This window comes from Electrophorus electricus, chromosome 10, assembly GCF_041902795.1.
Source record: "Electrophorus electricus isolate QZ-2024a chromosome 10, ASM4190279v1, whole genome shotgun sequence".
Taxonomy (NCBI): domain Eukaryota; kingdom Metazoa; phylum Chordata; class Actinopteri; order Gymnotiformes; family Gymnotidae; genus Electrophorus; species Electrophorus electricus.
The window spans coordinates 27,170,231-27,195,632 of NC_137506.1; the positions used below are offsets into that span (position 1 = coordinate 27,170,231).

General features: G+C 39.3%; 2 protein-coding genes across 4 annotated transcripts; one reads left to right on the forward strand and one right to left on the reverse strand.

The window, feature by feature from the left end:
• Positions 1-911: 911 nt before the first annotated feature.
• Positions 912-14,643, reverse strand: mthfd1b (methylenetetrahydrofolate dehydrogenase (NADP+ dependent) 1b). The gene is made up of 27 exons (XM_027014069.3): positions 14,461-14,643; positions 12,668-12,752; positions 12,082-12,141; positions 11,793-11,846; positions 11,382-11,518; positions 11,112-11,212; positions 10,721-10,857; positions 9,809-9,920; positions 9,434-9,561; positions 8,674-8,771; positions 8,168-8,341; positions 7,736-7,872; positions 7,600-7,646; positions 7,396-7,503; positions 7,206-7,280; positions 6,942-7,044; positions 6,723-6,799; positions 6,464-6,604; positions 6,026-6,094; positions 4,918-5,029; positions 4,526-4,665; positions 4,375-4,416; positions 3,884-3,984; positions 3,590-3,767; positions 3,378-3,485; positions 2,669-2,821; positions 912-1,563 (listed from the first exon to the last, which is right to left on the reverse strand). The coding sequence occupies exons 1-27, from the start codon at positions 14,538-14,540 to the stop codon at positions 1,474-1,476; spliced, it is 2,847 nt and encodes a 948-aa protein (XP_026869870.2). The 5' UTR covers positions 14,541-14,643; the 3' UTR covers positions 912-1,473.
• A 700-nt stretch (positions 14,644-15,343) lies between these two features.
• LOC113579864 (sushi domain-containing protein 6-like) lies at positions 15,344-25,235 on the forward strand. Of its 3 annotated transcripts, none has more exons than XM_081721981.1 (7): positions 15,344-16,400; positions 17,012-17,150; positions 17,790-17,981; positions 22,258-22,452; positions 22,709-22,847; positions 23,222-23,580; positions 23,710-25,235. In XM_081721981.1, the coding sequence occupies exons 2-7, from the start codon at positions 17,042-17,044 to the stop codon at positions 23,733-23,735; spliced, it is 1,020 nt and encodes a 339-aa protein (XP_081578107.1). In that variant the 5' UTR covers positions 15,344-16,400; positions 17,012-17,041; the 3' UTR covers positions 23,736-25,235. The 3 variants fall into 3 exon arrangements, with proteins under 3 accessions (XP_081578107.1, XP_081578106.1, XP_026869865.2); XM_081721980.1 differs by having other exon boundaries at positions 15,346-15,914; XM_027014064.3 differs by having other exon boundaries at positions 15,346-15,910.
• The last annotated feature ends 167 nt before the right edge of the window (positions 25,236-25,402 follow it).

Consider the following 25,402-nt stretch of genomic DNA (forward strand, 5'->3'; position numbering starts at 1 on the left):
TCAGGTCACATCTTTTCATTTAAATATAAAGGAAGCATATGGCAAGAGGGTTACTTTAGAAATTATATGTATGTATGTGAGAGAGAAAAAATACCGTGCATAACTTGTTAAGACAGACAGAAAATATAAGGGGGCTACCCTATTTCTGAAGACAGTGGACTACTTCCTTTTTGTAAAAAGGAAAATAAGATTAAGTGATACCTCAGGAGGGCAAAGAGACTTTTTTTTTTTTTTTCACCAGCCAACCAGGAAAAAAGGTCATAAAAAACACTGCAAAATGAAAACTTTCTGTGGACCCATTCAGAGCTACAGTAAAAGAAATCAAAGAAAATCATAGACAGTACAGCCTTTCACAGCATTGGCACAGGTGATTTATGGCTGCTGCTGCTGCTATTCTGCAGCTGTGGCTGATCCATGTTAGGACATCTGTCCAAGGGAGTGAAATATAACCAAGCAGCTATCTATACCCGATATCTGAGCGCACTGACAGAAATGCAAACTCGGACTAGACCCACTCTGTTTGCTTCTTAAATATTACTTAGCAATTTCAAGGACATGCACAGAAAGTTAAAAAAAGGATCATGCAAGGACAACCATTTATAAAAGTGCCAATCAGGCTTGGCAAGGCACAAAAGCAAATAGTTAATAATTTCTTTTTTATAACTGGATGATTAGAACAAACTTTCAATAAAATTTACAAACACTAACACCTTTAACTTGTATAACAGTATAATTTTACGCCATTCCACCATAGACATCAAAACTATAGTTAATCTGAAAAACGGATAAGTATATTACTGTAACATTGCTAAACTCAAATGATCACATTCCTGCTATTTTTACAGCAAGTGAGACATAGCATTTAGCTACTGCTTAGACAAAGGAACACACATTCTGGAAATTCTTGGCCATTCAGTGGGCATCTAACGTGATTTTATTAACAGTTCTAGTAAGGTCAGTAAAATGTCAGTTTATTCAAAGAATTGTTAGTTTACATAGGGTTATATACAGAAATAATATAGATTATTTAGGGTCTCATTGATGCAAAGGTAAAAACCCAAACCAATCTAAACATTTCACTTTTTCAGTGTGCATCATCTCAGACAGAGAATGCTAATGTAAGAACATCTGTTAAAAGTGATGTCAGTCACAAAAAATCACCAACCCCCCCCCCCCAAAAAACAACAAAAAAACCCCCCCAAAAAACAAAAAAAACACAGGTGCTACCCTCATTCTCCTACAGTAGTTTCCAAGCATGGCCACACCCTTAGGCAAACACGCTCTTGTGCAAACTCAAAGGATCTCTGCCATGTGATGCAGACAACTTCTTAACATCTAATATTCAGCAAAGAGAATCTTATAACAAAACCAAAAAAACAAACAATAAACACACAAAAAAGGTACAGCTCCCTGATTTGACTTTTAAGCAAGCAATCTAGAAGTGAGTTCTTTATTGCACAAGCTGTGTCTTCTCTAGAACAAGCCGATGACCTCTCCTGTTTCTGGCTCTAGATCTATGTCATAGAAACAGGGGCGTGTTGGTAGGCCTGGTATGGTCGGCATCTGCATTGAAAAATTGCAAAGTGAAAACTGCATTATTTCTCATGCAAACAAGAACATTAATAAGTTGTTCCATGACGATGGTTTTCAATGCATCACACAACTCATCCATCAATAAACAGTGGAAACTGTCATCAACTTGAAGTTGCATGCCTTTTCTAACATGTTTTGTGGGAAATTCACTGAAAAACATGTATGTAAAAGGTTCTGGGAGGGCTGGGCAAATTTTTCATAATTGTTACATTACACAGATTTGCATTACAACTTGCAATGAGTTTTGGTCTGTTGGGCTGAAGAAACTAATCATTCTCCTTCCCAAGATGATGATGACAACAGGTGCCAATAGGATGTGTCTGACTCAACAGGTCACTTTATACTCTTCACACTGAAATGGAGGCATTGCTAGAACGTTTGTAATCCTCTGGCCTAAACCGCTGGCCTCAAATCACAGGTGTTTCAGACATTATCCACTGATTTTGTGGTCACATAACTGGGAGCAAGTGTTATGGCAGGTGAGTGACTGTATTTTTTTCAGATCCTCCAGCATTTTTCTCCAGAATTTCACCTGGGCTACTATATGTATTCATTAAAATGTTAATATACAACACATGCACTTGTTAACTAATCTAATACCAAACTTTAAAATGTGACTTCTTTAACAGACCTGGCTACTGAATGAACGTTTTCACTGGTTGCAGTCTCCCTACACTCAAATTCCGAACTAGCAACTTGCATTCAAATAGAATTTGTATAAATTTTGTGAGCTTATACTGGATGGGGGCATATGTGACAGACTTCAGTTAACCCTTTGTATAGCACACAAAAGATTTGCGCGTGAATTATAATTGATGGGCAGAGTTCAGAGGTTCCTTGATATTGGTGGGGGACATTATCTTTACAGCCCTATTTAAGTGTACATTAATGTTAACATTCACATGAAAATTAATGAATAACCATAAATCCCAGTTATTAAATATGCTTAAGGTACTCTGTGTATACGCACACTATGTTTCCCTGGCACAAATCTTAGCCTATGGTACTTCAATCCTTTCAATTCATGGAAAGTCCACTGAGGGCAGAAAGCAATTACTCCTATAGAAGAGCTCACCGTGCCAACCAGTGGGTAGAGGAACCCAGCGCCAACACTGGCACGGATATCGCGGACAGGCAGAACAAAGCCAGTGGGAGCTCCTTTCTTCTCTGCATCATGAGAAAGAGACAGATGGGTCTTTGCCATACAAATTGGCAAATTACCAAAGCCCTATGGGGAGAAAGAGAACATTTCAGATGCACACACGCACAGATGTACTCATTTTTTCTGTCAAGAAGCAGTTTTACATTTTTTCAAACAGGCTTTCCAGGTTCCCATACCAAGTCACATGTCAAATTCCCTGATGTTTCCTTAAAAATTTACAGACTAAAAGAGTAAAATTTCCATGTCCTAAAACGAACGGAAACATGGGCCGTATTTGTTAAAGGGGCGTAGAAAGTTGAAGTAACCGTAAGAACCACTTTCACACAATATAGGAAACTATATAAAATAAAAGCATTTTTGATAAATGGCAATTAAAATGTAAAAATGCCACAAACCAAATTCACTGATATTCCATGAGTTGACCCAAAAATGATCAAATCCCCTGACTTTCCATGTCTGGAATAGACTTTATAAAATTACATGTTCCAGAAATTTCTTGACCTGTGGGAACCTGGGGCTTTACAAACATTCTCTAAACCAACCTATTAATAATGACATGACACGTGGTTCATTTTTCATTTAGGGGACGGAACCCTCATAGTCAGTCATGGTAGGGCCTTACCTGTTTGGTGTACAGATGAACCTTATGCTGGGCCTCTGGGAGCAGCTCAATTTCATCTGCCCCATAAATCTTTTGTGCGATGATTCTGATCTTATCAACAACAGGCAGCTATAGAATGGTAGGGCACCGCAAAATTAAACATTTTGTAAAAACTACTTAAAAAAGACATGGATATGAAAGGAGCAAGTCACAGCAAGTGAAAATGGGATTACCTCAGTGTCATACAGGAATCTGAAGTTGCTGGGGGCCTCCGCAGCTTTCTGCACAGCTTTGCCCAGTTCGACGGCTCCAGCACCCCCATCTGCCCAGTGAGTACACTGCACTGCATCGAAAGCTCCTGCCTCTTTAGCAAGCTTGCAGATCAGCTGCAGTTCAGCCTCTGTGTCAGTCCTGCACACAACCCCATGGTGAGAAAGCTCCCAGTCTGAATATGCATGACATGTCTGTGTAGGCACTGTAGTTTACAGTCTACTGCAATATCCTATTATTTATCAATAACTCCATACTTGAAAGCATTAACTGCTACGACGACCGGCACACCAAAGTGCTTAGTGTTCTCCACCTGCTTCCTCAGATTGCAGAAGCCCTTTTCCACCAGCTCCAGGTTCTGAAAAATAATCCTATAACTATGCATAACACAAATATTTGAAATTGGTAGCTCAGTGGTTAAGGTACTTGACTTGTAATGGGACGGTTTACGGTTCAAACCCCACCACTGCCAAGTTGCCACTGTTGGGCCCCTGAGCAAAACCTTTAACCCTCAATTGCTCAAGTTGTAGTTGCTCATAATTGTAAGTTGCGTTGGATAAAAGCATCAGCTAAATGCCATAAATGTAAAATCATCATTACAGGGGTGGGGTAAGACAGTTGACTAGTCAGTTTGTTCCAAATCTCTGTGCCTAGATCATAATTTAGTATCACCTCTTTCACTTATGTCTGCAGTACAGAATGCACACAACTCTCTTCTCAGGCAGATTAATTAAACACACAATATTACCTCCTCTGTATATTCCTTTGGTAGAGGCATGCCAGCTGTGACCTAGGGGAAAAAACACCAAACAGCTATTTTATTTTATTATCGTGGCTGACTAAGGCAAGTTATATAGCATTATCTTATTTAAGTCCTACAAATAAGTGATCCCGCTCACCGATGGTCCCCCTCCATGCATTTTCAGTGCTCTGACAGTGGCTACCAACACCACTACGTGAGGCCTCAGTCCAGAGTATCGACATTTAATGTTAAAAAACTTCTCCATCCCAATATCTGCACCAAAGCCTGCCTCCGTTACTACCAGAAACAAAGCACAAAGGACACACAGACTTCATTCCACAAACTTACGAGACATAGAGAGAATGAGAAAATGTGATAAAATACCTGAATACAGCAATTCATGAAGATGAGCATTGTATGCATACGGTATAGTCTATTTATTGTACTGCTGTCATATAACTAAAATCTGGGAGATGCTTTTTGGTACAGAAGTTACCTGAGAACTGTAGGCCAGTGCTGATGCATTTCAGGCCCTTTATAAAATCTTACCTACAAATCCTTCTGGACCCACCAGCTTCAGGGCAATTTTATCAGCCAGGATGGAAGAGTTCCCATGAGCGATGTTGGCAAAAGGCCCAGCATGAACAAACACAGGGTTTCCCTAGAAAGGCAGAAATACTGGGAGTCAAACAATTACTTACAGTTAAAGGGATGACATGTGCCCCGTGTGTGCAGAGCTCAGCAAACCAATCGAGCTTCGAGTACTGTGTTAGACCATGGAGTGGTACAGAAGGAAACAGAACACCGAGTGGTAAGATTTGGCCTGAGGCAAGGAACAGCTTTTGCTAAAGTTAACACTCATGCCAAGATCACTCCAATAGCTACATCCCATGAGAATGTGCCAGCACTGGGCTTTTCAACCAGTGGGGCAACCTGTCAGGAGGCGTGAGATAAGGTTTTTAGATTAAAACACTTAACACTCACATTTATAAATATTTCAACAGAAGTAAATATTTTAACAGCATTCTGCTGGTAATCTTAAGCACTTCATTATCTTCTCAGTAGGAGTAGAATGTCTTTTTCAAGATTAGGGGTGTTTTTAGTAGGGGAACAGAAGGAAGGCACTGGTTTAAAAGGTTGAAAACCCCTGTGCTGACCACATTGCAATACATGGCAATGTTAAACACATTGTTAACAATAGTTTTTTTTTTTTTTATACATGTTAGCAGTTGTTAAAAACATGGTCAGTGAAAAAGTAAAACAGAATATCAGAAGTGTTATCATGAAAACAAAGTCTACAACGTAGCAAGTTTGTTTCATGTGTAAGTGGGAAGAAAGTGAGCAGGGAACAGAAGACCAGCAGAGCAGGAGCAAGGTGACTGCATTTCTTTGAGGGGGAACAGTATTTGCTCTGGCTCCACTCATACACTCTGGTCAAGGCTTCTCTCTACACTCAGTCAGAAACAGGCAAGACCTACCATAGAACAAAATAACCTCTCAGAAAACATGAGAGTAACTGGGATAAATTACAAATAAATAAATAAGAATGAAGGAAAACAACAAGCACACCAGCGTGAGCTGAACAGCTATATGTATGACCTTGTATGACACACACACACACACACACACACACACACACACACACACACACACACACCTCTAGGGTCTGCATAAGATTGGGCTTGATGGCATCTCTCATTAGCACCGTCAGTGCTCCACACACACCCTGAAAGGAAACAGAAGGAATATTAAACCTTTATTAAGGGTTTATTAAATATTAAACCTGTATTCCTCAGTGTGTATACCAGCCTAGCTTTCCCATACACAGTTAAAGCATAAGAGCTAATGGTGATAAGCTGCACTGAGTCACATATTGTGATTTTCTACTGATTTACCTTTTTTAAAAATCTATACAGATGCAACAGATGTTTGGAAGCAGTCCTATGTACAAGTCAAGAAGGGGGGGGGCGGGGGACGACAAACAAACAAAAACCCCACACATCTCACACAGACAGACACTCTCATAATGATTTTCAAAAAAAAAAAAAAAATAAAATAAAAGAAATGATATGCTTCAATCACTGTTGTCACTGACCAGGTCCTCTGTAGTGACTGGCTCTCCATTGCGACTAGTGGCCACTACCATTTTAGCAAGTCTGTGCTTCATGTCCTCCAGGCTGCTTGTGAGAGCTAGCACAGCCATTATCTCACTGGCCACCGTGATGTCAAACTGAGCCTGCAACACATACACACACACACCACCTGAGCCTTAAATAGCCACTACACACTTTAGTGTTCACTTGAATAATTTTCTGTGATATCCATCAGATGTGTAGTGTGTTCATATCACTGACCGTTCTGGTATAGCCTTTCTCGGTAGGAGATTGACCAATAGTGATCTTGCGTAGAAACCGATCATTGGTGTCCAACACTAAGAAGGAAGAAAAACCAAACAAAAAAAGGTCTAGCCAGGGGTACAGACATCTAGACTCCAGAAATGTATAAAGAAGGAAGAAGATGGATTAGTATTTGTTGCACACAGTAGTTATTTCTGTGCCTGTAGACTCTCATACCTCTTTGCCAGGTGATGGACTCAGGATCAATGTCCAGCCTAGCGAAGCGAGTGATCTCCTCCTCGGTCAATGTGGAGGGGTCTGACTTCTCTATGCCCAGTTTCTGCAAGGTAAGAAATAGCATTACAAATAAGCACAGGAATTAAAATACACAATTTTAATATTAAAATTAATTGAAAGTGTATACCTTATTTAGGAAATGCCCAAAGTAAAATCGAACCCATTAAACTCAACAAACAATACAACATTGCCAAATATTCACACCTTTAGTCTGTTAATCTGCACGGGGGAAAAAGTCCTGTGGCCTCCACTTAGCGGTACTAGGCGGTTAAAAAGTGCCTGAATGGTAATCATAAGAACACATATAAGAGTTACCAGTCATCATCATAATGTCAGTAAATCAGAACATTTTCACACCAAGTTCTACCTATGCTCAAAGAATGTCAGTTCTCACTTTATCAGACTGAGTGGCCTCATGGAAGATGCGGGCATCGATGGCAGCTGCCACCAGGTTGTTGGCAGCTGTAATGGCATGGATGTCGCCAGTGAGGTGCAGATTAAACTAAATCAGGTGGAAAATACAGCACACATAATATTAATATTAACAATGTGTCTGAAGCAGAATTTTGCAAATGTAGCCTACAAAAAGCCAAACTACCTCTTCCATTGGAATAACTTGAGAATAGCCACCCCCAGCAGCACCACCTATTGAAAAAACATTGAACCGTAATGATCTCCATGTTTAAGTGGGAAAGTATTATGGCAAATCTCACAATATGACCGGCCTGGCTCACCTTTAATGCCAAATGTGGGGCCCTGAGACGGTTGCCGTACGCAAGCAAACACATTGTTATTGAGATGAGCGCCAAGTGCCTGCACCAGGCCTATGGTAGTAGTGCTCTTCCCTTCTCCAAGAGGTGTGGGAGTGATTCTACAAAATTCATGGCAAACATTTAACTACTGACAAGGCCTCTTATACAGTCATATACAGTCTTTACAAATAAAGGGTGTCAGACCTTTCACAGAGGTGTCACACAAAATGTGTCCAATATTTAACCAAAATCTAAATAAAAATCAACTTGGGTATAACGCTGTGCAAGAGAAAGCATCGTCTTAAAATGATCTTAGCCAGAGTAATCAAGTGTCAAAAAGTGAAACAATATGTTATTCTGATGCACATGTGAAAACATCTGACTGACCAGAAAACAGTTAAACAGATTTCTTACCCAGTCACCACCACGTATTTACCATCAGGCTGGATTCGCAATCGATCAATAGCTTCCAGATGCACTTTGGCCTTTGTCTTGCCATACAGTTCTACTTCATTAGAGAGAAGGCCAATCTCCCTGGCCAAACGGTCAATGCACTTGGGCACACAAGAGCGGGAGATGTCTATATCACTGAGAAGAATAAAGGAAAAATGACACAAATATTTTAACACCAAACACAGATAAAAAGATATTTAAATAATTATTCTATTCTCCAAGAAGTACAACTGGTAAACTGACAATTAACAATTTTAATTGGCATCTTTAGTAGTCACACTGAAGGATTACATATGATACTTTTAATGTCTGATAAGACGCCATGACTTTCTGACTGATCTACTTAAATGGGTCTTCAGTACACACTTCATCTTCAACAGAATCAAATGAAAATCTTTCTGGGGGAACAACTACTTGACAGTAGTAACTACCTAACAAATATTAACATCTGACTATTTCGGACCAACCTCGGGACAGGTCTCTTCAAGTTGAGCTTGGTATAAATCATATTCCATTTGCCTGGTTGGTGTGCCTGAAGGAAACGCTTAGCACTAAGAACAGTATTCTGATGAGAACACAGTGAAGAGGAAAGACAGACATACAGCTCAGATGAATAACAAAGGTAAAAAGATCCAGTACCCAAAATCCTACAGTACAAAACAGGTGAGGGATTACACAAATATTTATTATATAAAATCAAGGATTTGTCATTTTAAGTGGTTATGCACATCAGTGCTCATGGACACTGCATTAAATGTGACACGTTTTTATTGCCAGTTGTTGCTATGGCAGTAATGAAGTTAGGAAACCCAAAGAAAAAGAACTGATCTACACTCTCGGAAATTTAGTACACCATAGAATGAATGTTAGAATTTAAACAATTTTTCTAATGCTTTTTCTAATACAATCTGGATCCACATCCAAGAATTCCAGAGGCACTGTGCTTGGACCACTGATGATGGACCTCTGTCTGAAACATTCCGTTTCTGTGAACATCTTGTGTACTTCACTCCAATTTCAAACATCTCATCTTTTACTACATTAGTATACTACAGTTAGTACAGGATTTGGTTTAATATATATATTGCTTATATCATTAATTTGCTTTGTTTCCTGTGTTAATCCAGAGAAGCCTGAGTCTAACATATGCAACTAGAACTGCATCTGACTACAAATGGTGCAAGTATGATACCACACATGATAACACATGAAGAAAGTGAGGTGTACCTGCATCAGCATGGCTACCGTCATGGGGCCAACTCCACCTGGAACAGGGGTGATAAAGGCTGCCTGCTCCTTAGCAGAGGTGAAAGCAACGTCACCCACCACCCTCTTCCCACTCGGTTTAGTGCTGTCTGCAGGGAGATTCAGTAAAAGTGGTTAGGCAATGCTGCTTCAATAGATCAGCAAGATATGGAGATGGGTCATTAAGGGCTTCAGATTTCACAGTAGGGAGGTTATGCCAGTGACTAACACTAGCACTGAGATAAAACTGTGTAAAAATTAAATGAAAAAAAAAAGTAGTAAGATGATCAAATTGACACTTTGTTCAAATGTTCTCATGCTGAAACATGCTTTTTTCATTCTTCCCTCCCGACTAACCTGGAACATGGTTGATGCCACAGTCAATGACTATAGCACCTTTCTTCACCCACTCGCCCTTCACAAATTCTGGCTTCCCAATCCCAGTCACCAAGATGTCCGCTCTTCCTACCTGTGAAGTTGTTTGTATTCACATACAACTTTACTGATCCTTAATTTCTGTTTAATAAACTTATGTTCATTTACTTTTTACACATTCATTTACTCTTTACAGACTAGTGATAATACTGACATTTTTCATTAAACAACAGCTATTTTTCTCACTGCCAGACAGCACTAAAGTCCTGAGGGCCCAGAAAAATCATGTTGTTGCTCATCTAGAACAACATATTCAGTATAGCTTTAAACACATCTAAATCTGTTTTAGGTGAAATCTCAATTTAATGTTTGCTTGAGTATATCATTCTTGTCTACAGGAAAATTCTCTGACCACTTTAGTTCATTTGTTTTTCAGAGTGAAAGTCATCGTAATTAGAGACACCAACATTGTAGGTACAGTCAGAAACTATAGATCATTTGCCAGACAGTTTATCTTCTAGCATGTTCTCAGTAATCAGCTTTCTGACCACAGAACTGCTGTTTGTTTCATAGTTTGGGGTGGCAGACCACTCCCACCCAGAAGTGACAGTGATGTGTAAAAACCTAACAACTCATAGCAGTCAGTCTCCATTGTTTTACAAATAACCCACTACCAAGAGAATATTCAGGCATCAGTGATCCTGTTGTTAAAAGCTGACCAGTGATGAACAGGGTAACTGAGAAATTGTGCATAGCAAAACATGGGCTACAGTATGTAATTGTACACCTATAAAATGCACCCATTATATTTTTGTAATTAAATGGCCAGTATGCATAGGTGCAAAATGGGTGTTTCTAGTAAGGTGACCAGTGAAAGTATGTTTAAAGGTTTACCTCAGAAGCCAAGTCAGTGGTTTTTGAGTGACAGGTGGTCACAGTCGCATGATTCCACAGCAGGAGGTCATGCATAGGCGCGCCAACAATCTTACTGCGACCAATCACCACAGCTGTTTTTCCTGCTACGGGCACACCTGCATAAATGTATGAATCATTAATCCACGAGATGTGCCTTCAGTCAAACTGTTAAACCACTGGTGAGTGCGGAACCTATTTATGCTTTTTGACAAAATCATTCTAGGAAATACAATGGGCTTGTTTGCTTCTTATGCTTTATTTGTAGTGCAGGGAAGTCACCAATAATACCTGCATTCACAAACAAGCAAGACTCAAAAGGTGCAACTAAGTCTCAGCACAGCAGGTTCAAACTAAAGAACATGTCTCCAACCTGTTTGTCTAATGAGCTCCATACAACCGTTGGGAGTGCAGGGAATGAAACAGTCTCCAAGATCACCACGTGCCAATTTCCCCGCATTTATGCTAGTCAAACTAGGAAACAGAAAGCACACTTTACAGCATTATTTCTTATTGAAAAGCTCAACAAGTCTTAGTTACTTTGCCTTCCAAAATTGAAAGTAATAAATATCAGCATCTCCATTTTTTTTTTTTTAACATGTGTGTCATTGTGATCAGAATTGGGTGAGGGGTTCTTTCTTACCCATCCACATCCTTCTCTGGAGCTACAGCATTGGTGACCTTCTCTGTGTCAATGCGGTGAATTGAGTCCAAAGGCAGCTGTACTATGAATCCATGGACACTGGAGTTCTCATTAACCTCTCTGATGCTTTGCAGAACCTGTGAGTGTACGTATGCGTGTGTTGTGTTGAGTGGGGGAGGTATAAGGGTTACTACCTTGCTTTTTTTACATTATGACATTATTTTATGAGGCATTACAATATAAACTTCTATTTGCATAACTTTCCTTTTTAGAGTTTGCTTGCATGTACCCTCCTGACTAAATACAGTGTAGACAAGTTTAGCATATGCACCCACTGTTGTCACTATATTTTAATGTTGTAAACAATATTAGTGCCAACAGATTTAGGAAACAGTCCTGAGGTTCTCTCACCTCATCTTCAGTAGCAGTCTGGGGAAGTCTCTTGTGTATGGCATTGATTCCAATCTAAAATCAACAAGAAGAAAAAAGTTGTCCTTTATTATATCTTAATTTTGTTGTATAATTTTTATTTGTGTTTCTAATATTACTACATATTTTTGTACAGTGACATTGGGTATCTTGAAAGGTGCTTATAGATAAAATTCTATTAATAATAATAGTACATTATTGTAATTCATTACTTGGAAATTATAAACAAAATTCTACCTAGATGTATGACCTAATCTATACAGCTCTTTACCTCACTGGCAGCTTTCAGCTTCATACTAATATATAGGTTGGAATCTTCTCGGTTTCCCACCTGCAATGCAGATACAGTGTAGCAGTAACCAGTAAACACCCAAGTTACAGACTTAATAAGTCAACTGTATTTATTAGTAGTTTATGGTAGCCCCACCCCCAAACATTAAAGACCTAAAAAAAAATGTTCCTTTTTCAAGGAGTGGTCATCATGCAAATATCTAACTTCATGGCGAATAATATTACGGGAAGTCACAAAGAGTCCTAGGGTAACATCTAAGGACCTACATGCCTCTCTTGCCTTGAGTAATGTCAATAACACCACCAGAATAAGACTAGAAAATAATGTGACTAATAGAAAGCCAAGTGGGAGCTTTCTATTTTGGAGGGCAGCTTGTTATTTGTATTTATGAGTAAATGCTGGAACATTTTATCATCCTGCCTCAAGCAGTTCAGAAGATGAATGAGGTGTGAGAGGCGTGAGGTTTTTATTTTTACATTTTTTTTAAAAACAAACAAACACTCATACACTCCTAGTATATTTTGGCTATGAGCTTATAATGCCAAAAAAAAAACCTCTTTCTGACCTGTAACACTACCAAGCCTGGTCTGAAGTTTGGGTCTTGTGACTTTAAAGCATCCACCTCCTTCTTCAGTCCCTTTCTCACCTGGCTAGATTTTGAAAAAAAACAAAAACAAAAAAAAAAACAAAGAGAGGAGGGAGAGGAGAGAGTGTGAGAAAGAGACAAAGAAAAAAAAAATCAATATGACACCATTTCAAATTGGTAATCCCTTGCCCCATATAAGCCATGGCATGACTAGGGTCAAAGGACAAAAGCTCTGTCAAAGGGGTTAAAGCTCTTAAGAATGAAAGCCAGTCCAACTGTGCATTGGGATGGATCGCATAATGATAAACAGTCAAAACTGGGTCAAAATGTTTCCTTGTTTTCAGTGACTCCAAAGGTGGATGGTATAACAAACTGATAATAACACCATACACTCAAGAGAAAGAAAAAGAACTAACAGCTAACTGTGCTCTGTGCAAAACGATTGCTACCAAGTATGGATTTCTAAGGAGTAAATGTCACGAGGACATTTTATATCTCAAAATTTTGATTTTGTTGTTGTACAACAAAAAAAGACAAAAAAAACAAGCTTTTGTCTTGAAATTCAGGATTTAAGAGCTTCCGCCCAAGTTGAAATCCAGAGGTGATATAATGACAGCAGGAAAGTCTTGCAAAAGTGACTCCCATTTAAAATAGAGGAAATCACAATGATTCAAGAGAATAAATACTGTGAATAGATATGGAATCACAAACATACCAAAGCCAACAGTAATTAATCACAAACACTATGAAACATCCTTAGCCATGAACATGGGTAAAAGTCTTTTGAACCGTTTTCTGTCAGTCAGCAGGCCTAAACTGTTATTGTTTCAGTGATTTGAAATGATCATGGTCTCATCATTCATTATCACTGTTCAAATACAGTTAGTAGAGATCACACAATTTTTACAATGTTTGTTTTCTTTAAATAGGCTGACAGTTAAGAACTTGACGACTTTAGTCACACAATGGACAAAACAAAATGCCTTAGGTATTCAGTCTTGTGACCAAGGCAAGTAGCTGAAGCAATTGTTACTACTGGTGCAGCTAATCAAGTGAAAATCCTGCTCTTAAAAGGGACCATAACATTCTCTACTCGTGAAGCATCGGCATTACAAACATATAAACGCTCCTCTAATCTATGCTCGACTTCCACGCGAGGGCGTGCAAACGCGAGGCTGGGCATAGACGACATAAAGTCTGAATGATTCTCAAGGGTCTCTCCGGTGGTTTTCTGCAAAGACGCTTCGGTCTATATCTGAACTTACGAACTTTTGATTTAAAAGAAAAGAAACGTCTTTTAGGTTTTACACTGCAGACGAATACTTAGTGCCAGAGAAAGAGGCCACCATAAAAAATAAAAAACCCCAGCAAGCTACATAATACACATTCACAATATAATAAAACAATTTCAGTACTTAATTAATCATCTTAATCACTCCGAACGTAATGGAATATTTAACAGTTATAAACGCGTAAGTGCCGCACGTGGCAGGCGCGTTTGTTTCTTGTGCACGACAGAGCTAGGAACGCTAGCTAGATAGCTAACTAGGTAGCTAAATAATGTTCCTCTTTTTATGCAAGATTCCAACCCATCATTAAGCGAACTGTCGCTAAACTACATAAATTCTCTCAAAGTTCTCACATGCATGCCAAAATGCTAGCTAGCTAGCTAACTAGCTAGCTAAGTAGGTAGGTAGGTTAGCCAAGTTACATTCCTAGGTATCACTTTTGCACAGCGCTGGCTCTTAACAGAAAATACAGACAAAACTTACGCAGAAACCTCTTTTCCGCTGATAATTTTGGCTGACATGCCGGATTCTGTAGATTCTCTTAACGGAGAACGAACTTGCATTAAAACTTAATGGACAACCTCGAGTTTAGAAACTCTGAACGTAACTTGCGCTAAACACGAAAATTTGACTACCGCTCAAGCTGTGCATGACCCAATATCAACATTAAAACGTTCATGAATACCAATGAAAGCTGACGTAAATTGTAGGCGTAATGCTTTTCACCAATGACATAAAGCTACAAAAGTGGTGATTCTTCATTAGAGGGGAAACTATTTTTCTGATTTTCTAGTAACAACTGGACTCTTAACAGTTAAATTGTATGTGAAAACACGTTCAATTCTGTTTAAAAAATTCGTAAAATTCTGAGATTAATTCTGGTTCTTTGACCTGGGTCCCTGACATGTCGTAAATGAACACATAAAAATTGATATAGATCAGCAAGGTGAAAAGGAGCAAGGATGGTTGTGATGTATCTTGCTCCAGTTAGGATTTTTTTTCTGCTATTTAAAAAATGAATTCAGTGTTGTTGAAGGACAACTAGAGCTGCTGCAGTTTAATTGATTTAACTGAATGTGGTTGGTTTTAATTAATTCAATAATAACATAACCGACACCACATAAATTCTCTTTACCACATTCTTCGGAAACTGCACAACGTAACGTCTACGTGTGCAGACAATGTTTGCGCTTGTAGCTGAGCTACAGTTGTAGTTGTCAATGGATCTCGTTCACGTACAATTCCTCGTTATATAAAAAATGACTGCGAAACACCAGAGGGCGCCCGCGAAAGCGTCTTCAGTGCATGAATAGTTAAACGGCTAAAAACGAAAAAAAGATTCTCATTACAGCGCCAGGATCTTCCTCTAATTTTGGAAAGTAAAAGTTTGTATTAAACTAAAATGGTAACAAAACGCACCTGTATATTTTGTTCTACAGCAAATGTTTTTGGGCATTAAAACGCCAGCGTTTCTGCTACTGAGTGCTGATTGGTTGTTGAACTGACCCTGGAGTAGCATAAATGCTAACGTTTTACGGCTAAAAACCCGCTGGCTTTAAGGAGAAAGGAAATACACGTGTACGTTTTCTCTGCTATTTTGGTGTACAATACACTTCTGCCTTTCAACTTTAACGATAGATCCTGGCCAAGTGGTAATAAACTAGTTTAACCTTTCGTTTTTAGCCGCTTAGCACCATTCACCCCAATCATTCCGGACTCTCTCGCGGGTGCCTCTAGCGTCTGACAAAACGCGGAAGACATTGCAGAGTGGCGATTCTCCTCTCTAGAAATTATCTTGTTTTTAGAAGGGCAGCGAAATCGCTTAACGGGCAGGTCATCTGGTCAGCTATCTGACAGTTGTACTAGGGCGCACAGCTACCTTGCTAGCTACTTATCCCTAACAAGGTTCAGCTTGTCCACGGAACAGGAGCCTGTGAGTGAGTCAAATTATACGATGTTAATATTTCATGGGAGAAGTAACATTTGCTCAACGGAGTACACTAGTTAAACACGAGTGGCTAGATTTCAACTGCTTTGCTAGCTCGATAGCTCGCTAACTCGCTAGCTACGGTTACCAAAATGAGAAGAACTATAAAATCTTGCTTACTAGAAAACAAAACATTCAACCTAATCTAGCTAGATTAACGTTGACAGCCTAACCTCACCTAGCTGGTTTTATATTGTCAACCAGTGGGGAAACTGCTGTTGTGATAGATTATTGGCAGTTCATCCAGCTAGCTGTCAATTTTAATTAACCTTAGCTGACGTAACGCTTTAGCTACCTAGCTATCTGAGACACGGAACGAGGATTAGTTAGCTAGGTAGCCATTGTCTCAGCTTCTTTTGTTGAGATGAAACGATAGCTAACAAATGTAGCTAACCTAGATAAATTGGAACGTCAATAAAGAATATCACCATTTCAGGTTAGCTACCCGATTTCGTTAGTCGAACATTGAAGGTGTTCTGTGTTGCTAATTTTCCAGTTAAGTTAGAGTTCTTAACATTACACTACCGGCCAGTTTCGATTTTGTAAACAATTGGTAGATGGCTAGTTAGCTAGCAACGTTTCTGGTGTTAAATCATCTTTCAGCTATCTTTTAGTTTATTGCTAAATACGTTAAATATGTTGCATAATAGTTTTATTATTGTGATGAAAATCAGGGTTTTCGCTACCACGTCAACATTTAGCTATGGTTCAGCGTCAGTTTTAAGTCACATTGCACTAACTATATTTGGAAACAAAACAAGGAAGTCGTTTTTCATTCACAAGGCGTGGAACATAAAGTGTAGCTGTTAACTGACAGTAATTTATGGCTTTGCATTAAACAGTGATTGCACAGTTGTATGGTCAACTAGAAAACATTGTTCTACAAAAAAAAAAGTCATCTTTTGAAAATGTATGATAACCCCAATTAAATCAAGCCAGGGTAGCTCTTCATACTAAACAGAAAGCTATTGATCTGTTACTGCAGTTATACTGTGGCGTTCCGACATTAATGTACAGTGATAGATTAAATATTGTTTAATTCTTCAGGAGACCATAGGCCTGCTGTGGAGGAATAAGATGTCAAAAGGAATTAATAAGTGTGCGTCATCTGTCGGGGTCTTCTCAGCACCACTGTCTTGGACGCTATTGTTCTTCCTGAGTGCACTAACTACTGCCCTGGCATCAAGTAATACCCATTCAGCCAGTTTTTAATTTATGTTCTCTGTTGCAGTGCTGATCTTGGGCTTAATACTGTGTTTGAGGCAAAATATTGCAACCAATAAACAGTATGATATTAATATGTATTAAAGGAAATTTAGCCTATATATATTTATATCTGTTTATATCTATTTATCTGTGAGCTGTCTTTGTATTTGGGAGACTTATGTACATTTAAATATAATGTCTGTGAGGGTGAAAACAACACATCCTTCTTGTTTAGCAATTTAAGGGTTAACCTAGAAATGCTAAGGGGTAATATACAGTTTTGTAATAACCCATTTCCCAAGCCTACCAAAGAGATTCTCTCAGTCAATAATGTCCTCAAAACACAAAACAGAATGTTGTTTTCTGGCTGAAATCACCTTTTTGCAGGTAATCCTTTTTTCTTTTTTTTTTTCCAACAATAGAATAAAACCTTCTAGCACTTCTGTGGCTCACCATGATTGCATAAGATGAAACCACATTCCCTTGGTCTTGTACTTATAAGCCTGCAATTATTGATTGCATTTTCTCTGCCCACACCTATGAAGTAGTACTTCAAAAACATTTCTGATTCCATAGCATGTCTAATGTCAGGAATTTCTGATGACTATTGACTTCTTAGGCTGTGTGAGGCCATTCTCCATCCAGCACGGGCAAGTCAATGTAACAGAGACCAACAGAGGCTCCTTCCCAGTTGGCACTGTGCTCCAGTACAGCTGTGATTCAGGCTTCACTGTGGATGGTCCCAATATTGTCATCTGCACCAGAGAGGGCCTCTGGACTTCAGGCCCACCTCGCTGTCTGCACAATAACTGTGAGTAATATAACTGAACTTGTTTTAATGTCCTGTCTGAATTTTTAAAATGACCTGTGAGGTAGGGTCAGGCAGCATTGACTTTTTTCGTTCTGTCTTCAAATAATACCCCCATAAACCGGAGTTTGCGCAGAGAAACACTTTTTGTGAACAATTGCATATGTTACAAACATTACAACATGGCAATAATAGAAAACTAACAAATATGTTTAAACCTTACAGGTTTAAATGTACATAGCCTATGCTATTTAGCTATATATTTCTGTAGGTTAATCTCTTATTGAACATTGTCCACAGAGAACAGGATAAAAAAAAATCTTTAACAGTGAGTTAGAAAAAATATAAGCTAGCATGACATTTATGAAATGAACACAAAACAGTTCAAAGGAAAAACACTGTCTTGGCAGCAAAATGGTATATATTCAGTGTGCTGTGCTTAACGAAGAAAACAGTAGCACACAAAATGGGCTACCATTTACTAAACAATTAAAACTAATTGGTTTACTTTGTCAGGCTTGAGCAAGTTAGGTACAGGGCTTACAGTATTATTCTGCGACAATAAACAAATCTCTGATGCTGCTTGCTCCTCTGTGGGCATCAGAGGTCCACTGGCAGCTGCTTTTTCAGCAGGAGGCTGCCCAAAGTTGATTGCTTTTGTTAGAAATTTGGCAAAGATGCTCCCAAGTGGTGCAACAGAAAAGCATTCGCCCTACCATTGAGATCAGACTTTGTGATGGATGAAACAATCTGTAACAATGATTTTGTTTACATTTTAATTAAAATATAATCAGTGTTTGCATTGGTGGACTTGGGGGCGGGGGATGACAGCTGGTATGTGTAGGGGGCATGATCAAGTGCCCTCTAAGATGCATCTTTATGCAATTTTATTGTGCCCTCTAGAGCACGATAATTAGAGAATATGTTTTAGTGAATGCCTTTCTAGTGGAGAAATAAATGCAGTACCCTTTAGGGTGCTCCTACAATGGTCTAAACTTAAGGTGCCCTATCACTGGAAAACGATGCTGTTATGAAGTGCTTTCTATGCAGACACTACATGATTGTCACAAAGGGTACCCTTTCCAGTAGAGAACATGGAATGCAGTGTTACATAGGGTACTCCTACAGGTATAGGCACAGGTGGATGATGGACAGCCTATTGTCTTGTCTACTCAATTATAGCCATCAGACCAAAAGAAGAGGGAAGAAAAGGCAATGCTGCCCCAGCCTAAACATCAGGAACCTGGAAATACCGGAGACACTCTTTCAAGCTGCTCTGTGTGACCGCCTGCCATCAGAGTACCTTAATGATGTTGAGGCATACTGGAGTTCAGTGTAGATCATCATCCTGAACACTGACTGAGAAGTCCTTGGTTTTCATAGAAAGAAAAGCCAGGACTGGTTCATTGACAATGATAAGGAACAATGAACATCTTATTTCCAAAAAACAACAGGCCTATTCTTCCTGGCAGCAGGACATCACTTGCAAAGCCAAGAGGCAGGCTCAGTCCAGAGCCATGGCTTTTGTCCAGTGCCGAACAAGGGGGCTCAAAAACAAATGGTGGACAGAGAATGGCTATGATATTCCATATGTTGTAGAAGTTGGTGACAGGATGGGTTTCTTATATGCCTCTAAATCTGTATATGGACTTGGATTCAACCTCCTCTGGGCATTCTTTGACAGAATGCCCTCACTGCTAGAACTTTTATGGTACCACAAGTAGCATCTTCAGCCATTTGAAGACCGCCCCTCGCACAAAAGCCCCCCCCCCCTTTATATGCCATTCCAGATTCCCTCTTAGATGTCATTCCAAGTGAAAGCACAATGAAGTACCCTTGCATTGAAGAGAAAAAAAATCCCATTGAAGAAAATTGGATGCAATACTGTAAAGTTTCTCCTACAATATTCCCTTTAGGGCAAGCTTTCCCAAAATGGGTGTTGTGACAACAGTCTAGTGGTGCCACCAAATACTTTGATAAGATTTTGAATTTGTCTTTCAAACTCAGTAAATATGGATGTGTGGTTATACTTTTAATCTGGATCAGATTAAAGGAATTATTGATCAAGGATGTTGCAACATAAATAATGCATCATAACTTTTTGCATGCTGGTGGGGCCTCCTGTAGTGCAGTAGTTACCTTTTTTATTTTTTAGCTCCTACACTCCCCTCCAAACAGCATAAGCATGATGTATGTTGCATATGGGGCGGTAGGTATGTTAAATTTTATTGGAACGTCTGGTCTTCGATAACAATTGCTCCACTGACGATGACACTGTAACTCATTCTGTATTCCAAATTAATATAAATTGCATACCCTGAATTGCATTCGTCACTTTAGTAAATGTCATAAAACGTAAGTCCGAAGTCCATGCATCCAGAGTTTTAGATTTGGCTGAGGTGATGGCACTGTTCTGATGTTGGCTTTCAGTGCTCCAATGTGTCAGATGTTTTGCCAGCACAATTAGGAACAAGCCCCCAAGCTTAATGAGGTTGTGAAGCTACACATACATTTAAAAAAAAATCTAGTCATAATTCTTAAATTCTACAGAATTCATGCCTGCATTCGCCATGCCTTATGTGGATAGATTTGTCAACTTTTAAATGTGTTCTACAAGTACAGAGTTAAATCAAACAAGACATTACTAGTTAAAGTAGCAGACATACAATAGGTAGGTAGGTATCATGCAAACCAGCAGATGGCACAATGCACAAAGCAAGCTTCCATGAAGGAAGCAAATGGGCTGTGTTTAACAGTACAAGGCACCCAGGTGTTTAGTATTGAGCAACATAATTTTGCTCTCTGTTGGTGATGGGCAGAAGAAGCCTCATTAAGCTTTGGTGACTTATTCTTAATTGTGCTGGTAAAACACTTGGAGCATTGAAAGCCAACAGAATAGAGACACTGGTGGTGTCATAGGTTCAAAACTACATAGGTCTGCAAACTATACACCACTAATTTCATTAAAAAAGATAGAATAATTATTAATGATGTTTAGTCATTAAAATGCTGCTATAAGTGTCTTTTTTTAAAATATGTTCCATTTTTATGTAAAAAATGAAGTACTATAAAATATTGAAACCTTTTGGTGGGAGACACTGGGATGAAAGTTTAAAAAACTCTTCTTGTTTCCATGTTGCCAATTTTCTAGTTAAAAGATGCCCAAGAATTTTACACCCTCATATAGATTGCAGGTTGTAGGATAGTGCCAGCACTATAGAAACCCCATCTCCATCCATTGTTTTGATGTTCATAGGTTCAGATGTGATAGTCATATAGTAATATTAAGGTTTGTACAAGCTTTGATGCATGCCATGCGTTATGTGGATAGATTTGTCAACTTTTAGATGTGTTCTACAAGTACAGAGTTAAATCAAACAAGACATCATTAGTTAAAGTAGCAGACATACAATAGGTAGGTAGGTATCATGCAGAGATACAAGCTTTAATGCCTTATTATCACACGTCCCACTCTGGTTTTCCCTTCTTCACCACATGGACAGTTGAACAACAGCAAATGGCTGAAAGGCCTATCTCCCCAATTAATTAATCTGAGTAAGGGTGGAATCTGAGCTGACATCTGATCAGTGTTAGGGCAATAGATTAACCCAGGTTAACTCAGCAAGTTTGCAAATGCCAACATGCAGCCTAAAACAAAGGTCCGTCAATTCCCTCTTGTGAAACAGCAGACAAAATTCCGTCCCTGGACTATAGCAGTAGAAGAACAATTCTGGGTGATGTCCTGTTTCTTTCACTGAGGAACAATTGGTGAAAATTCCTTGCAAATTCCAGAGAAATTCAGCAAGGGCAACAATGTTGTTATATCCAAAATTGCACATGAGACTTGGTAAACATCTGGGCATAGTTTAAAGAGCATACTTTATGAAAGTTAAATACAATTTGTAAACAAAATGTGTTTGTGCTCTTGGTTTGAGCCATCCTTTGTTTAGAACCATCTAAACTCAGATTTATGCATACAGAAATTGGATCTTTCTTCTTCACTTACAGTATGTCTCTACTAATAAACATGCGCAATATGAGTTTATTGGTTAGGTTGATGTTATTCTTTTATTTTTTTAGGTACACTTGTATACAAAATGCTCATTAATACATTTATTCAAAAACTGCAAACTAATTATGCTCATTCTTCTCTATATAGCAAAACTTTCTATTCGGTCCTGTTCATTTGAGAATATAGGAGAAAAATGGTGACGTTCAGCATAATTTCTCTGTTCATCATTTAATCAAGCCTTTTTCTGTACCATGCTTTGTATTCCAGTGTGTGGTCCTCCATTTGAGCCAAATAATGGGGGTTACACCTGCCATCCATCCCCATGCCATCGTCTGACGGATGGCACAGTGGTCGAGTACTTCTGTGACGAAGGCTACACACTGAAGGGGGACTACAAATACCTCACCTGCCAGAGCGGCGAATGGGACAGCCCCATGCAGATCAGCTGTGTGCTCAGCCAGGGTAACTGTAATTATCTGTTAATGTCTGTGGCTTATTCCTAAGCTCCAAAAGCACGGTTAGTGTGCTTAGGCTTGTTGCTCTTTAATGCTAAAAATGACTTAAGTGTAGTGCAGGAAGCAGCTCCCACAAATAGCTAGATCTGGTAAGCAAGGAGCAAGGGCTATGCATCTAATCCCCACTTTTCCTAGTTATGCGCCTGCCTGGAAGCTCTCGGTGGAGGAAGGTTTGGTAACTCTTTAAACTCTCCTCTCTGCAGAAAAGAATACATCTCCCATACTGGGAATAAACACACTGTCTATCGTGGCCTCCACTGCCAGCTCTGTGGCACTGGTCCTCCTGCTGGTGGTGCTATTTGTGTTATTGCAGCCCAAGCTAAAGTCTTTCAATCATGGAAGGTAAAACACTTTTTTTTTTTTTTTCTTTTTTTCCAGCTATTACAACAGGCAGATTTATTTTCCCATGAATAACTATTGCAAACTTGAAGCTTTTGCACATTTTGGAAATGATAAATTGAATGAATGGTGTGCCTCATTAAAACACCAAAGCACTTAAACTCATTCTGCGACTGGCTTCTCGCTTAACAATTCCAATTACTATGTCATGCATGTTTCAGTGCTAGATGTAGGTTTAGAGAAAAAATATGCCAAATAATTTTATTCATCATAATATATCATTTCCATTTTGTTTACATTCATTTTCAGCATGCGTTATTCTTCAAAAATGCTTTGAAGTCTAGGAATATTCTCAGTCACCTTCTCCCCTTTGGTAGGCGTGAGCAAAGAGGATCCGGGCAGCCTGTGACCATCATGGTGGAGGGTGTACAGGTGACCTTGCCGTCCTATGAGGAGGCTGTGTCTGGAGCTGGAGGTGTGGTCTTGACCCGGCCACACCCTGACGCGCAGCTGGAATCTCTGGAGCAGCCTTCAGCCCAGGCCTCAGTCACACATGCGCAGCATGCAGTTGTGCATCGACCACCTTCCTCTTCATCCTCTTCCTCCTCCTTTTCCTTGGATGCTGTGCAGGGAGCGACAGCCGCATCCACAGCACTCCAGTGTCACAACCCAGACGCTAGTCAGCAGAATAGATTACATACGTCTCTGCATGGCTCAGAGCAGGACCTGTCTGATGGTAGGAACTGTGGTTGATTGATTTCTTTCACATGCTGGAGAACCAAAGTCATATCAAGAGTTAAACCAAATGATTGTCAAGCTTGTGGTAGTAAGTAAATAACTAATCTTCCTGTACTCTTCTCTGTAGACATTCCCCTATTAAAGGAATCCTGAGAGCTCCTGGACATCTATAAGCTGCCATACAGCCTCCACAAAGACTGCAGTCCTGCAGGCCTGACTTGTGATCTTTCTTTGTGCTGCACCTCTGCAAAATACCGCTCAGCCAATCTCAGGTGATACTGAACTTGACAGGCCCAGTGCCTGATAGAAGCCACCAATACTGTCCAGTCAAGAACTCCCACTAATTCCACATATGCGTATATCACACATGCTCCTCTGTGTCCTTCAGGTTTATGAGTAGGAGATGTAGCAGCACTGTACAGAGAGCAAATGATTTATGAAAGGCCTAACTTGGTATTTAAATATTTTGTTATTAAATGTTTGTGGGGTTTTCTGTTCAGAGAGGTCAACCACAGTGGTCACATGATCATACTTGATCCCGCACACAAGAAACCCCCTCACCCTTATACATTATTAAAATGCGCAGAATACCACTTGACATTGTGAATGATGCATGGATACTTGTGGTAGCACTAAAGGTTTTGTTCAATTTGTTTTTGGCCAACTGCCACACCATACTAAGGGCTATTTCTATTCTCATGTCAGTTTCCCCCATTTATTCATTGTCACTGCCAGCCATTTGTTAAGAGGTGTGTGTGTGTGCGTGCGTGTGTGCGTGCGTGTGTGCGTGCGTGTGTGCGTGCGTGTGTGCGTGCGTGTGTGCGTGCGTGTGTGCGTGCGTGTGTGCGTGCGTGTGTGCGTGCGTGTGTGCGTGCGTGTGTGTGTGTGCGTGTGTGCGTGTGTGTGTGCGCGTGTGCGTGCGTGTGTGCGTGTGCGTGTGATTAAGAATTGGCTACTGGACATTGTGACAATTTAGCATGCCTGATCAAAATATCTTGATTATGTACGGCATGCTAGTTGTTATTGATAGCATTGTAAGATCCTTTAGGATGGGATTAGGAGGTGGCTGGCAATAAACAGGTCCAAAAAATCATATATTTGCTTTGAGAGTATACATATTATCAAAGAGGCTACCACCTCACTGGCAAAATCTGATATTTCAATGTCAAAATCTAAAAACTAGCTGTTTCTGTTGAAGGTTGTATTATTTTCCTAGAGACTCATAAAACCATAAATATGTCTTAAATAAATGTCTGGGTGAGCGTAATGTTTTTGACAGTATGACAGGTTTTATTGTTCAGATTTTATGTTTGCATTTTCTTTTGCATTGGAGAATTTTATTTAGTAATTTGAAAAAACAGACCTTGTATATGAAGTGCTATTGATTAGCATTGTAAAATAAAACTTCACTGAAGGATATAATGATTCTTTGCAGGAGCAAACTGAATAATTTAATGTAAATGGATTTATTTAATGCCAAAAAGTGATGTTCTGTACTATATCACCTCAGTTTTCATTTTGGAACAGAATGAAATAACTAGCAAGCAGTAGTTTTTTGTTTTGTGGGGTTTTTTTTGTATAAAAGTTTAATTTATCTTTGCATTGTAAATAACTTCTGATGTTTTCTGATTAAATATTCTTTTAACTGCTTTACACTGTTTGCGACATTGATCTTTCATGCCTACCTTATTACTGTCCAAAATGTAAAACTTGACTTTTTTAACTAAAGATATTCTAACTAGATATTCATATACACCAATTTTTCAAAAAGTAAAGGGAAAAAAATAGAAAGGTTCTATGCAAAAGGGAAGATTCTATGC